General features: G+C 31.9%; 1 protein-coding gene and 1 pseudogene across 1 annotated transcript; both read left to right on the top strand.

Annotated features, from left to right (window-relative positions):
• Window positions 1-3081: 3081 nt before the first annotated feature.
• On the top strand, window positions 3082-12539 carry LOC149192845 (delta-selinene-like synthase, chloroplastic; annotated as a pseudogene).
• Window positions 12540-13544: 1005 nt separating this feature from the next.
• LOC149192844 (uncharacterized) lies at window positions 13545-14570 on the top strand. The gene is made up of 3 exons (XM_089407135.1): window positions 13545-13834; window positions 13934-14011; window positions 14096-14570. The coding sequence occupies exons 1-3, from the start codon at window positions 13545-13547 to the stop codon at window positions 14172-14174; spliced, it is 447 nt and encodes a 148-aa protein (XP_089263261.1). The 3' UTR covers window positions 14175-14570.
• Window positions 14571-15021: the final 451 nt, after the last annotated feature.

Below are 15021 nucleotides of genomic sequence, written 5' to 3'. Positions count from 1 at the left end.
ACCATGAATGGGTCCAAGAAATGTTACTCACTGAACATGCTTCTACAATTAACTTCACACTGGAATGCAACATGCATCAGAAATCCATCATTCCCATAGTAGAGATAAATTCAACCATCATTAAATCGAGGCTCCAATGATTTTTACCTCTCAACAAGTAATGATAAACACATACCATGCTAATGGATTTCACTTAATTAGAGGGTAATCATCATTAAATCTATTAAGACATAAGCATATACTATTCATCATGCATTCTCATGGTGAATAAAATTAAGAACTCTTCTCATGCACAACTGGACTATAGCACCGAGAGAATAAAAATCTTCATACACACATTCCATGCATGCGACATCAATCAACCTTCACTTGGTTACGAACTGTAACAATCTTAGTCCAATTTAATTTATGCATGTAAGTTCTATGGGTTAGTCATACAACACTAACCAATCTCAACTACCAATTGTCTTCATGCATCCATGACAAGACTGAATCAAAAGTTAGTTATGACAATCAAGTCTCGCTGCTTGACTCATTGCATGTTTTCAGTATCTAAAGGGGTTCTTCTAATGTCCTTTTTAAAACAATTTTTCATTCTATTCAAGGATGTTTCCCCAATTTATATTCATGCATTTGCTCATTCATTGTAACTTCAATTTTGTTCATTAAATACATCATTGTTATTGCCATATTTGCAAATCAAACTTGGTAGTTGATTGTCACTTTCGTCAATGAGTGTTCAATATCGTTCTTAAGTGTAATGAGTACTCAATATTGTTCTTAAGTGCGACAAAAGTTTTCATTGTCTTTTCCTCATCAGGAATCCAATGTTATGAATGTAATTATGCAACAACTTATCACTTATTTCTCAAGGAAGTTATAAACATGAATCACACCCATCATGCCAAAAGTAGTGTACGACATAAATGAATATGCGAATGATTAAACTCATACCTGAGTTAATTCCTACTGATGGCGTACCTCAATATCCTTTCCGCTTACCAATTCCCAAAGGCGCCAGTACTGCAACCTTTAGCTCTGATACCACTTGTAACATACCCCGGTAACCTCGCAGGTAAAAGTAGGGAGTTAGAATTTTTATACAATTACCACAAGTAATTAATCAACTCAAAACCCACAAATCATTACTAACCAATAGATATAACATTCACTAATACATCAAGTATATTGCAGTGAAAGACAATAAGATATATATCCATTTTCATAACCATTAACCATCCATGTGGTAGTGTTCTGACATAAGCTGTCTCATGAATCCCTGCATTCATTTCTTGATATCCTTAACCATATTAAATAATCATGCACTAAGACATTCTGCTTGTCACAACAAATAAAGAACCATCATCATCAACAGACACATAAGGCAATCACATCAATCACACCATAGAACACGGATATACCCTGGAAACCCCGTAGGGTGAAAACCAGCAAACGTTTAATCTTCTTATTAAACGCTCGTGAGGGTTTTCACCCCTCACTCAATGGCTTATAAGGGATTCCATCCCTTAACCATTGTATTAAAATCTTTACAATGAATTATCATTAAGCTATCACATAACTAGCTAACAGCTAATACAACTTACATGTAATCTCTTATTTACATACCGCCACATACAACATCCCTTGTGGCATAATGGTTTTAGCAATGGACAATACTGCAGCTTGAATTCATCTGCATGGACGAATAAGTTAAACATCACTTTCCTTGGCGCCATCTGCCATCGTCTCCTGTCAATGCAGTCATTAACAATCTTGGCAACAAGATTAGTTACATTATTATTCAAACAATAATCAACATCTAAAGAGATCCTTTAACCAAGAAAAGAGATAAACTAGTCAATCTTTTACCATATACAATACCACATGCATTAACCTATTCTCTTACAAAGAGAACATCTAAAATCAGTCATTCTTCTAATGCATGCACTTTCTATCATTGTGATCTCATGACAAAGAAAGCAACCATGCTTGAATTTACTCTTAGCGCTCTTCATTTTAATGGACTTACGGTCAGTTTAATATACAGCCACAGGTATCCGAATTGTATTCGCTACACTCAATAATTTGCTCATACAATTCTCTCAATACCCTAAGCAATCAATACATTAAACCCAACTATAAGCTTTATGCCCCTGTAGAACATTGTCTATATATATAACCTCTGCCATTGAACTCTTATCCCTGCAAAACACACAGTCAGAGGTACCGAGTTCTGTGCAATCAATCAATGTCAGCTCTATAAAATGTATCCAAAGAACTGTCCGCTCACACGTTGGAACCACCTCTGCCTCAGATCTCATAGACACATCAACAAATAAACTATCTCTGTAAATGGTCAACACATCAACACTCTAACGTAATCTTTGAAGCAACTTCGCAACATGCTAACAATCTCTGCCAATACTATAAATTCTTGAAGAAAAACCCCCAAATATGCGTGTACATTATGACACCAAAACCTTAAGACGGACTGGTAAGTCCCGCTACAAGGCTGAACGCATATATATATACATATGCTACATCGTTAGCTATATAAATTAAGGAAAAACACAAAAGCAAACCAAATCCCGGACCGGACAGCCGTAACCGGAGATCGATAATACATTCATAATCTAGACTCTGTAGCTTGCATGCATTGAATCCACAGTCAAAACAACGCATCTAAATAACCATTACATAAACAATGTCTGTGGGCAGAATAGCTCAACAATGGTACTATATGCACTCTCAGGCCGACTTATATATAAACCCCGGCTACAAAGTCGAATGGAAAAGAGATCGAGCCGCCGGATATCAAACCAAACACAATATATAACAGCAGTAATATAACAGAGGTATTATAACTAAAATATAACTACTTTCGTACGGAGAGTCTCTTGGCGTTAAACGCATTTTCATATGGAAATAGATGGCTATATATTAGTCATTTACATAGAAGAAACTCAGCATGGTAAACTAAAAATAAACAGAAGACACATTCCGCCGAGGGGGCTGAGAACACAGCCCTTGCAACCGGTGCCTCCCTCCTCACTCTTCACCAACCACAGACAGGTTATGGTCATGGACGTTAATAGCCATCCCACAAACCATGAAACGGTCTCCCCCTTAACACAAGGCAGCATCACCGACTTTCGTGGAACGCAATCTCCAGCATTCAATGAAACGTTAAGGTATACCACCTGCCATTTAATTAGCGCACCCTCCCCAACACAACACAAGATTTCCGCTTTTTAATAACAACCGCACCATGAAACAGAGTACCAAGAATCCAAGAATCAGTTTCGAATGATAACTATTCATAACAGATAACCACACTGAGCTACTATGCACCTTCGGTTTATAACCGACCCGTAATATCTCATACGGTTTACCATGACGCGGTAGGGATGTTACATAAGGGGTGGAGATGGGGAAACTGGTTAAGAGTCTTGTTTAGTTCCCATGTACCATATTCAAGTTGTGGATCCTTCAATTGTTTCAAAACTTCCTAGACATGCTCTTAAATAGATGATGCTTGTGAACGATTGGAAGTACATTAGGATGAAACCAAATGGAACCCTCCTTGTCCAATTCCTTAAAATTGGTTTCAAATCTACAACTGGAACCAAGAAATTTCTTTCATTATGACACATAAAATATTAGTTGGAGCTCAAAATTATAGTTACAGTTGATTTGTAGGCCTATAGACCTATAGATTTGATGATGTTATATTCTCCAAAATAACTCACTTACGGTGGATGAGCATATCTTTGAGTTAGGTCTATTTATAGGGTTGGAGACCCAATAATACCTAATAACCTTCTTTAAAATGACATTCAAAGTGATTTTTATTAACCCACTTCTTTACGGAATTATGATCCATTACTAAATAGATTTAAAAATATGAAGAATGTTATCATGGATTGTTATGGTGTTTTTGATCACGCTACCCCTATGAGATCACTGACTAAGGTAGTTATCCATAACATACTCAAATGAGGTCACCTTAGTAAGAACATGATAGGAAATATTATACAACCATTCAATCAGAGGTAACTAGTGGACCCATTTCACTTTCTATTCAATGAAAAAAAAAAGTAAAATAAGATTTTAAACATTTTCTAACTACTTCTACCTAGCCATAAATTTAGGTTTATATGTTGTATTGAGATTCAATTGGGTACATTGAAGTGGAAACAACTCCTACTAGAAAAAACTATTGGAGGTAAGATCATGACTAGTCAAAATGGAGTTAGGCATGCCATGTTATTTAAAAACATATATAAAAAAAATCATAAATAAATTATTCCAATGTCAACTATATATTATATAATGTTAAACAGAAAAAATAAATAGACACATACATAATAATTAAAAATGTTTAATACAAATTTGATATGTATATAAATTATTTTCACTTTACATTTTATTATTTTTATTAATTTTCATTAAGTAAATATTTAAAACAATAAAAACATAAATAAATAAAATAAAATAATTCATTTATCACATTTATATATCAATATATAAACAAAACATTAAAATAAAACACAAAACATTAAAATAAAACACCACATGAAAAATGTCAAATTTTATTTATATAAATTTTAAATTTTAAATATTATTTTTTATTATTAATTATACTAATTTAATTCTCATTAAATATATCGTAATCTCGAAAAAATTTTATTAACTAAATATTTAAAACAATAAAAACAAAAATAAATAAAATAAAATAATTCATTTATCACATTTATATATCAATATATAAACAAAACATTAAAATAAAACACCACATGAAAAATGTCAAATTTTATTTATATAAATTTTAAATTTTAAATATTAATTTTTATTATTAATTATACTAATTTAATTCTCATTAAATATATCGTAATTTGAAAAAGTCATCAAATATTGAAATGGTTAAATGTAATATTTTAAGTGCAATGGATATTTAAATGTTGATATGATAGGAATCAAATTTTTAAATATTAAGTTGAGAATATTAGTGCTAAAATGTTGATGGTGAATTTGATTTTTTTTCAAAAAAATTATATAAATATATATATATATATATATATATATATATATATATATATATATATATATATATATATTATTTTTATTTTTTATAAAACAATAAAAATATTGTTTTTTTATCCAATAATAACGAGTTTAAAATAACGAGTTTAATATATATATATATAATATATAAAAAAATAAAAAAAATCATAAATAAATTATTTCAATGTTAATGTTAAACAGAAAAAATAAATAGACACATACATAATAATTAAAAATGTTTAATACAAATTTGATATGTATATAAATTATTTTCACTTTACATTTCATTATTTTTATTAATTTTCATTAACTAAATATTTAAAACAATAAAAACATAAATAAATAAAATAAAATAATTCATTTATCACATTTATATATCAATATATAAACAAAACATTAAAATAAAACACCACATGAAAAATGTCAAATTTTATTTGTATAAATTTTAAATTTTAAATATTAATTTTTATTATTAATTATAGTAATTTAATTCTCATTAAATAAAAAATTTCATTAACTAAATATTTAAAACAATAAAAACATAAATAAATAAAATAAAATAATTCATTTATCACATTTATATATAAACAAAACATTAAAATAAAAAAAAATGTCAAATTTTATTTATATGAATTTTAAATTTTAAATATTAATTTTTATTATTAATTATACTAATTTAATTCTCATTAAATATATCGTAATCTGAAAGAGTCATCAAATATTGAAATGGTTAAATGTAATATTTTAAGTGCAGTGGATATTTAAATGTTGATATGATAGGAATCTAATTTTTAAATATTAAGTTGAAAATATTAGTGCCAGAATGTCGATGGTGATTTTGATTTTTTTTTATATTATTTTTTTAAACAAAATATTTAAAATAAAATTGATTTTATCTAAACATTTATGGGAAGTTACTTGGCATGTCCATCACAAGTTAGTAAGTTTTGGGTTAAAATATCTTATTGCTAACTTATGGTTTTGAGTTTCAACTAAATGTTATAGGCTGTAGATATTATTTAGTGAAATTTATAATTTATTCATTTTCATTTTTGAATTAACATGTAACATTTTCAATATTAATAATAAAAATAACATATATGTAAATATTTTTGTGTATTAAAAAAAAAAGAAAATATTCTAGTGTTATATATAAATATATATAAAAGTTTAATATAGATATATAAAAATATTATTTTTATTTCATTAGTAAATATTTCAAAAGATTTATAATTAGTATAGAATTAACATGTAACAATTTAAATATTAATAATAGAAATAGTAGATAGAAAAATAAATAAATCTGTAAATTCTAATAGATATTTATTATAAAAATAGGTTTATTTAAAGAGAAAGTTATGGTATATGGCTTTTTATTTTCAATAATTAAATTTTAAGTTTTAGGTCAAATTAAATATTAAATTGATATATGAGATTTTTCTATTTAAAATTTATAAACATATTTATATTTTAACTTTTTTTAATTTGAATCTCTAACATTTTATCAAAGAAACATATAATCTTAACAATGATTGTAGGGTTGTTAGAAGACTACACATTCAGTTATATGTTTTGGAAAACTGCGGAAAGGTGGGGCACGATGTGTGGGGCAGTGCATGAAAGGGCAGAGGTCGCACTAATGTTGGGGCAAGATGCACAATTTTGGTGGATGATTTGTTTGGCAACCAGGCAACTCCCAAAATGTTATAAATTGTAAACTTTGTATATTGTTTACATAAGTTTGGTAACCGTTGGGAAAATTGTTGGTAGTTACCGCCTACCATCATAACTATGTTTTGTACAATATAACATATTGTTCATTGTTGTTTATAGTTCTCGCACAACGTAGTTAATTGAAGTAAATATGATTTTCTTGCATAAGTGACAATATCTTTCTCCTATATTTTTAATATTTTTTAACCTAACTTTAAGTTAGGTGACAACATCATCTCCCTCATATACATACATTAGGACTCCCTCATACACTGGATTGTAGAGAGGCTCTCTGCACAATAACATAGGAGGCATTAAAACATCTCTTCGTGGAATGATGATCCTATTTACGCAATAATTAACCATGTAAAAAATCAAATTCTCCATTATTAATTATGAAAAGTTATTTTAAACTCGTTATTATTAGATAAAAAATCAATATTTTTATTGTTTTATAAAAAATAAAAATAAAAACAAATATCTATATATATATTATATATATATATATATATATTTTAGGCCTATAATCAATTGCTTGAAAAAATATATAAACTATACACCATTATAAAAAACATGTAAATCCAAAGAACTCCTAAATAATAGGAATATACTAAATAACAGGAATATACTCCTTTACTTATTAATCTAACACATTAAAATAAGCAACACACGAAACACACTGAAAAAAATAAAAAATATATATTTTGGTCTTAAAAATTATATAGTGTAATTTATATATATGTGAAGGTAGCATTTAAAAGAATATTCGTCAATATACCATCGGTATTTTGGTCTTAAAAATTATATAGTGTAATTTATATATAGGTGAAGGTAGCATTTAAAAGAATATTCGTCAATATACCATCGGCCTTTTTGCTGGAAAATAATGGTTGTCTTCGCACTGTGTCAACGTGTAATCTAAGATTCTACGTTTCCCTGATTCGTCTTTTCTCAAATCTTCGACGGCGTTTTTTCTTGGAAATAATAAAAATTCTGACCATTTTGCACTCAAAGGATCCGAATCTTCTCCTCCCGTGGGGATCTTTTCCTCCCTTATGCATTTTGACTTCATACGCACAAGTCTATATATATATATAGAAGCGACCGGCTATTGTCCATTCATCAAATAAAATCGCATAGCAAAAGTGTAGTGCTCTGGCTGAGATTTCTTGCTCTGATTCCACCAAATTCAGCGATGAGTCTTCCATCCCGCGACGCACTGCCAATTACCACGGAAACGTGTGGGACGATGACTTCATACTTTCTCTGAACTCGCCCTATGGGGTATACTTTCCATCTCTCTCTCATGGGGCCGATTTGTAGATTTGTCATCCGCTCTTTCCTTTGCTTTTAGTCACATATTTGTAGCTCTTTCTTTTAGATATTTTTGGGGTTTGTTAGCTATCAGTGCCATGATATCTCCATCTTTGTGATCTATATATTTTAATTCCATTGTACTGGAATCAGGCACCTGGATATTATGAACGCGCTGGAAATCTTATTGAGGAGATCAAGCATATGCTTTTGAGCGAAATGGAAGATAACAATTACGATTTAATCAAACGTCTGCAGATAGTAGATACATTGGAATGCCTTGGAATTGATCGACACTTTCAACCTGAAATAAAAATGGCGGCTCTAGATTACGTTTACAGGTTAGTCGTTTTCAAAGACGTGAAGAAATTTAGTTTAGCGATTACATATATCTGCACATCGATACTTTGGGGTTGTCTTCTATTCGTTCGTTTAAAGCTGACTGTTTTGAGCTGAGTAGATATTGGAACGAGAAGGGTATCGCGGTGGGATCAAGAGATTTTCTCAGCAAGGATCTTAACACTACAGCTTTAGGTTTTCGGGCTCTTCGACTGCATCGTTATAACGTATCCATGTTAAGGTAGAATATACCCTTTTAATGTGGTCGGAAAGTACCAAGTGAAATAGTTCAAATGGTTAACTTAGTTCAGATGTAATTACTGTTGTAGGGAATTTGTTAATGGATGACATCCATTAAATAGGTTTGTTTGTCTGGAAATTTTCAAGGTAATAGATGCAGTTGTTTTTTATTGGATTGGTGTTTGAATATATCAGTGTAACCGTAGAAAGTGGGTTGCTGTTAATGATTTTAGGTGTTTTGTTACTTTTCAGTAAATGTGGAAAGCATCTTTGAAATTCCGATAAGTTTTCTGACATTAGTTCAATTCTTTTACAAATAGAGAACCATCAAGAAGCATTAATCTTGTTTATTTCCTGAAAATTTTCCTTGATTTAATTCGGTACTTATATTACTAACCTACCAAGCAGGTGTGTTGGAGAATTTCAAGGATGGAAACGGGAAGTTTCTCGGCAATTACAGTGGAGATAAGGAAGTGAGAAGCATGCTGTCGTTACTTCGAGCTTCAGAAATTTCATTTCCCGGAGAAAAAGTGATGGAAGAGGCGAAGGCATTCACACGAGAATATCTAAATCAAGTTTTGGCTGGACGCGGGGAAGTCACCGACGTAGATCAAAGCCTTCTGGAAGAGGTAAACAGCAAACACATTTTTAGGGTACCTGAAATCGAAAAAGGATGGTGTCCATTGTTTATAGAGGATTTGACATGATCACTGTTGTTTAGGTCAAGTACGCGTTGGAGTTTCCATGGTACTGTAGTACGCCCAGATGGGAGGCTCGTAGTTTTATCGAAATATACCCGCAAAACCGTCTGTGGCTCAAGTACGTACGACGGTGCCATGTTAATTAAATACATTTGATTTTATCTGCAAATTACAGCAATTATTATTGCATACTAAACTCCTATGCCAACTTTTTTCAAGGTCGAATATCAACCAAAAAATCATGGAGTTAGCCAAATTGGACTTCAATATTTTGCAGAGCATACATCAGAAGGAAATACAGTTTATTACTAGGTAGTAATCAATACCTCTATTTTTCATTTCATACAGCGTGCTTCTTTGCTTATTCTTCTATTTAATTTTTATTTTAAATACAGTCGATAATGTCACGATGTTTAACTTCAGTTTTCATAAAATGAATTTAATATAATTTTTACATCCTTGAACCTAGAAATTAGATGGAAAAATTACTCTTTTATTTAAAAAAGAAATTAACTATAGTTTAAATTATTTATAATTTTTAGGAATTAAAAAATATAATTTATTTTTTATAACTAAAATTATTTATAATTTTTTGAGTTTTAAAAGATATTTAAATTATTTCTAATTTTTATGAGTTTAAAAGTGAGAAGAATAGTGTGCTCCAATATCATTCTCAAGAAAAGTTTATTTTGCTACACAAAGAGGAAGTTATCTCCAATTATTCTATATTCCTAAACTTTTCCTTATTCCATATTTTCAAGTTTTTTTTAATTTAATTAAAATATAAATATTTTTTATTTTTTAAATTAGAGCATGAAAGTTTTTAATGTTGTTTTTATTTTTTAAATAATATTATAATATTTTTAAATTTAAATTATTAATATTTTAGTCAAAAGTCTTACTAACACACGTAGTTGAGGATGGGTCTTGTCAACAAACGACTACAATCAAATTTTAAAGATCATGGTTGTGTTGTGTGTTAGGGGAATAGACATGTTAACTTGGCGCTGCCAAAGATCATGGTTGTGTTGTGTGTTAGGGGAATAGACATGTTAACTTGGTGCTGCCCTGGCGCAGGTCACTACTATCTCGGGGTGACTTTGACGGCAACAATCAAATCTGAAGGAGGGTGGTTGTGCCATGTGTTAGGAGGACTAGATAGGTTAAGTTGGTGTGACCTAGGCCACTACTATCGAGGGGTGACTTTAGATACCCCACGTCGTGCCTCCTCAATCCACAAGTCAAGTCTAAAAAACAACTTGAGAAATAAATAAATAAATAAATAAATTAATACAACTTGAGTGGGCCTAATGGTTAAGAGCATGTGTTTCCTCCTAAGAGGTCACATGTTCAAAACCAGAGGGGGGTAGAGTATGTATGCCTTCGTAGACTTAGCAGTGAAATCGATGCGAGGAGGTGCTTTGACCACTTAAATGAACCTATGTAATCACTACTCCATGTACTAATGAAACCTTTAAAACAACTTAACTAACCAAAAAAACTATTAATATTTTAAATACTTTTATTATTCTTAAAAAATAATATTTTAATATATAATTTTTATGATCTTAGCTGTTTTTTTTAAATATTATAATAAATTTTAAATTGATATTTTAAAATATATTTATTCATATTCAATCCAAAACTTTTTAAACAAACTAAATATATTTACAATTGGTAATTGTTTTAATCAAATTTTAAAGAATATAAACCCTTATTTCAGAAATTTCAGTTTATACATTAAATTTTTAATAATATTATTAAATAATGATTTCCTTATTTTAGAAGTTTCAGATTATATATTAAATTTTTAATAATATTATTAAATAATGATTTTTTTAATTATTAAATAATGATTTTTTTAATTATTAATAAGATGATTTTTTTTTTTTTTATAAAATTAAAAGTAATCATTTTACACAGTAAAATTATGATAGTTTATCTATGTGTTAACTAGTACCGGAGACTTTAATTCCTCCGCAGGTAGATCTTTTCTTTCCACTATTTTCTTTTTGAGAATTCAGTCACCGTACGTCTCTCCGAAAATAAAGCTCGCTAATGTTAGGCAGAAAGAAAGGCATTCTGATTATGAATTTTGGGGATTCTGCACAGGTGGTGGAGAGACTCAGAAGTTGCTCAGGTGAAATTCTATAGGAGGCGTCACGTGGAATATTACTTTTGGGCCAATACATGCACTTTCGAACCCGAGTTTTCTCACAGCAGAATAGCCTTCGCAAAATTGATAACCGTCGCAACTGTTCTAGATGACCTCTATGATATTCACGGAACGTTGGAAGAACTAAAAACTATCACAGAGGGAGTGAGACGGTGAATGCAACTGATTTATTCCCAGTTTCTCACCATGCTCCAAGCTTATATATCATGCACTTTTTATATAATTGTAAGATTTGTTCTCATTACTTCTAATGCCATTTTCAGATGGGATCTTTCGTTGATGGATGACCTTCCAGAGCACATAAAAATTGCAATCCAGTTTTTCTTCAATACAGCGACTGAATTGGCAGTTGAAGTTGCTAAAAGGCAAGGACGGGATATGACAGCCATGCTGAAAGATAACGTATGTGTTTAGGAACATATGCGATTTTATAGGAGGGTTAGGCTTTTTTGTTTTCGTTCCAGGCTTGCTATGGAATGGAATAATGAAAAGCATATATATATATGTGTGAGAAAGACATTGACAACCGGTATGTTCAGTGGCAGCATCTAAATTTTCATTTATTTTAATGTATTCGGCATCTAAATTTACATTTATTTTAAGATCGTTTAAACAAGTTCGGATGCATAACATTGTCTGCAAAATACGCACTCACACCTTTGGCACTTGCTTTCACTGTTGCAATGAAGGATGAGAAGGAACGCGGGGAGATGGCTTCAAGTATAGGTTGTTATATTAAAGATAATCCTGATTCTACCGTGGAAAATGCTTATAACAAAATCGAGGGCTTCCTTCATCTCGCCCTTCAGGAATTGAATTGGGAGTTTCACAAGGAGGACAGTGTACCATTGTGCTGCAAGAAGTTCTCTTTTAATATAATACGAGGCGTTCAATTCATCTTCAGATACGGAGACGGCCTATCCGTATCGAACAAGGAAGTAAAGGACCAGATATTCAAACTTTTCGTCGACCAAGTGCCTATTGAGGAATAATGACGACTCTCTGAGTAGCTGCGTAGAATAACTATGTTCTTAATGTCTTCTGCTTCTTAAATCTAAGCGGATAGATTAAATAGGTTGCTCAGAATTAGAATAACAAGGTTTTTGCAAGTGTTTATTGCCCTAGTTTGTCCAAGTTCTTCCATGTGAACTATGGAATTTTTTTCCATCAAATCAAATGAAAAATCATAGGTGAAATGGTAACAGAGCGAAAAGAAGTTTAATGTTGTCAAAATTATTACGAAATGGAAATTTAATATATACAATCATAAAGACTGGGAGGTCTTATTCTAAAGAGACATTGATGTCTTGCACACACAACCACTACTATGCGTCTCTATGAGCTAAGCGAAATTGTTTCATCTTCCTCTAAAGTATTATATAACTCTTAAATGAATATGAGTGATGTACGAAATGGATTGGATTGTTGTAATGTATGATGAAAAATGTGAATGATATAATTCAGTTATTTAGATCATCAATTTTTCAAAATGATACAAAAAGTAAACGGTTAATGTCACACCTACTTTACATACATATACAATTTTTTTTCAAATATATGCATATACATAACAAACCTTAAATCTTAAGGCTCATCATAATAATAATTCCACTTCACATACGCATCTTACACCTTATCATTATAGTTTTACATATCAACTTCATGTACATCATGCATCGAATTATTTTGGCATGCAATAAAGGAATATATATATAAAACATTATACGTTTGGCGGGCCCTAACATGAAATATATATAAACCATGTCCACATATGTCGTTGACTGTGTGTTAGCTTTGGGTCTCGGTTGAACTTCCACGCGGCATTACACCTGACAGTATTGAGGTTTGATTTGTGCACTGGTTATGTGTTCAGCTACCATAAATACTTTAACGTCTCTGTATTAATGGGCGTGACCTTTCATGGTCCCGCCGCAGTGTACATCTGGTGACAGGTCATTCCAGCTATTACTACGATCCGTCCTTCCGGGGCAGGTGGCATGGCCTGGTTATTCCAGCCATGTGACACCTTGGGGAAGCCATCGTTGATCTCCCCGCCAACAACTCCCGCCATAGCTCGACGGTTCAGATCTCTTCTGGAGATCGGAGGACTGGAATGCATTCAGGGTTTTTCGTTGATATTTAATCGACCATACACTATACTGTTTCATTTGATGTCCGCGGCCTTTGCGGACTGGCTCGTTGCTCCTCCTCGAGCTCGCTACCAGCAACTCTATACTGCAATCCTGCCATGCCCGGAGCTGGATCCTATTCGCATCAAACCTCACAGGTAATGAGAGAATGTTCTTGTTCAGTTTTCTGTGTTTCGTTTCATGGCTGGATTATCACGGTTTATCACTTATGGCATTCTCGTTTTTTCCCTGTCAAGTTCTTGTGCAGCTGCCCTGGCTATGCTCTGGTCGACTTTCACAGTGGTTTGCTCTGCAACGACCTCTAACAACACCAGGTAAGCTTCTCAGCATTTGAGGGTTGGTTCATTCGAATATGGTTCAGGGTTTACAGTTATGTATACCCTACATGGTCTATGCAGGTCTCTGTTTTCAATATGGTTGTCTCGTTCACTTCCGAGTGCTCTCGGTGAAGAACCCTTCCGTCTGCTCGCTGCTTAGCTAAGGTTGACTGTGCTAAACATTTACGAATTAATGCTTTGCAGAGGTTCTGGGTTTTGTTATAACCATCGAGTTTTCCTCTTTTTGTGCACTGCCGAGCCACTAGTGGCAGACTTAGGTTATTGTTGTGTTTACGAGGTTTCATATCGGGCCTCCACGCGCAGATATGGTTATGAAAGTGTATAATGGAACTGTTTCTATTCACATATGTATTGATATGTTCAGGATGTAAATTGCCTTTTAATGCTGTAATTACTCTCCTCAACCCACAGACATTTCGCTAATGTATTGGGCATTTTCATTTTGAATGTTCTTACTCAGGAACAGAGTCTTAGCGTTAATATGCTATACGGATTTGGATCTTTTCTTTCGAACAATACTGTCTTGACATTACCATATTATAATGATAATCTTTGCTATAGATTCTGTATTTGAAATGTTAAGGTTCCACCAGCTGGTTTGCCATAGTTTGGCGCATAAATAATGTTTGATAGGTAATCCCTTATCCTGTGGAAAGGGTTAGTTTTGCATGCATGACTTCTATTTCTTCATACAGTTCCGCAGGTTATTATGTTTGTCTGTGGTTATGGTTTATATGCACAGACTCGCTTTTAACAAGGTTTCTTTCCTTTTTACTCGCATGCATAGATCTGAATGGTTATGATTTGCGTACATACACTTACTGCTTAATGGAGTCTCAAGCATGCACAGTTCTTTTGTTCGGATCGAATAAGACTAAATGTTATTGCCAGACACATGCTCCCGTCTCGGGTTTACAGCTAAATGTCCTTCATTTTATTTGCATGCACTGAAACTAAGTATGTACTTTCATAGTTATCAGTTTTGG

The sequence above is a fragment of the Pinus tabuliformis genome, chromosome 2_2 (assembly GCF_031772625.1).
Source record: "Pinus tabuliformis cultivar Carrire ecotype Pingquan chromosome 2_2, CPIR1, whole genome shotgun sequence".
NCBI lineage: Eukaryota > Viridiplantae > Streptophyta > Pinopsida > Pinales > Pinaceae > Pinus > Pinus tabuliformis.
This window is presented reverse-complemented; position numbering and strand designations above follow the sequence as displayed.

Excerpts from the sequence above, each read along its gene's own strand:
- LOC149192844 (XM_089407135.1), top strand. The coding sequence starts at position 13,545 with ATGGCCTGGTTATTCCAGCCATGTGACACCTTGGGGAAGCCATCGTTG. Across the intron at positions 13,835-13,933 it reads ATTCGCATCAAACCTCACAG|TTCTTGTGCAGCTGCCCTGG; the intron begins GTAATGAGAGAA and ends TTCCCTGTCAAG. Across the intron at positions 14,012-14,095 it reads ACGACCTCTAACAACACCAG|GTCTCTGTTTTCAATATGGT; the intron begins GTAAGCTTCTCA and ends TGGTCTATGCAG.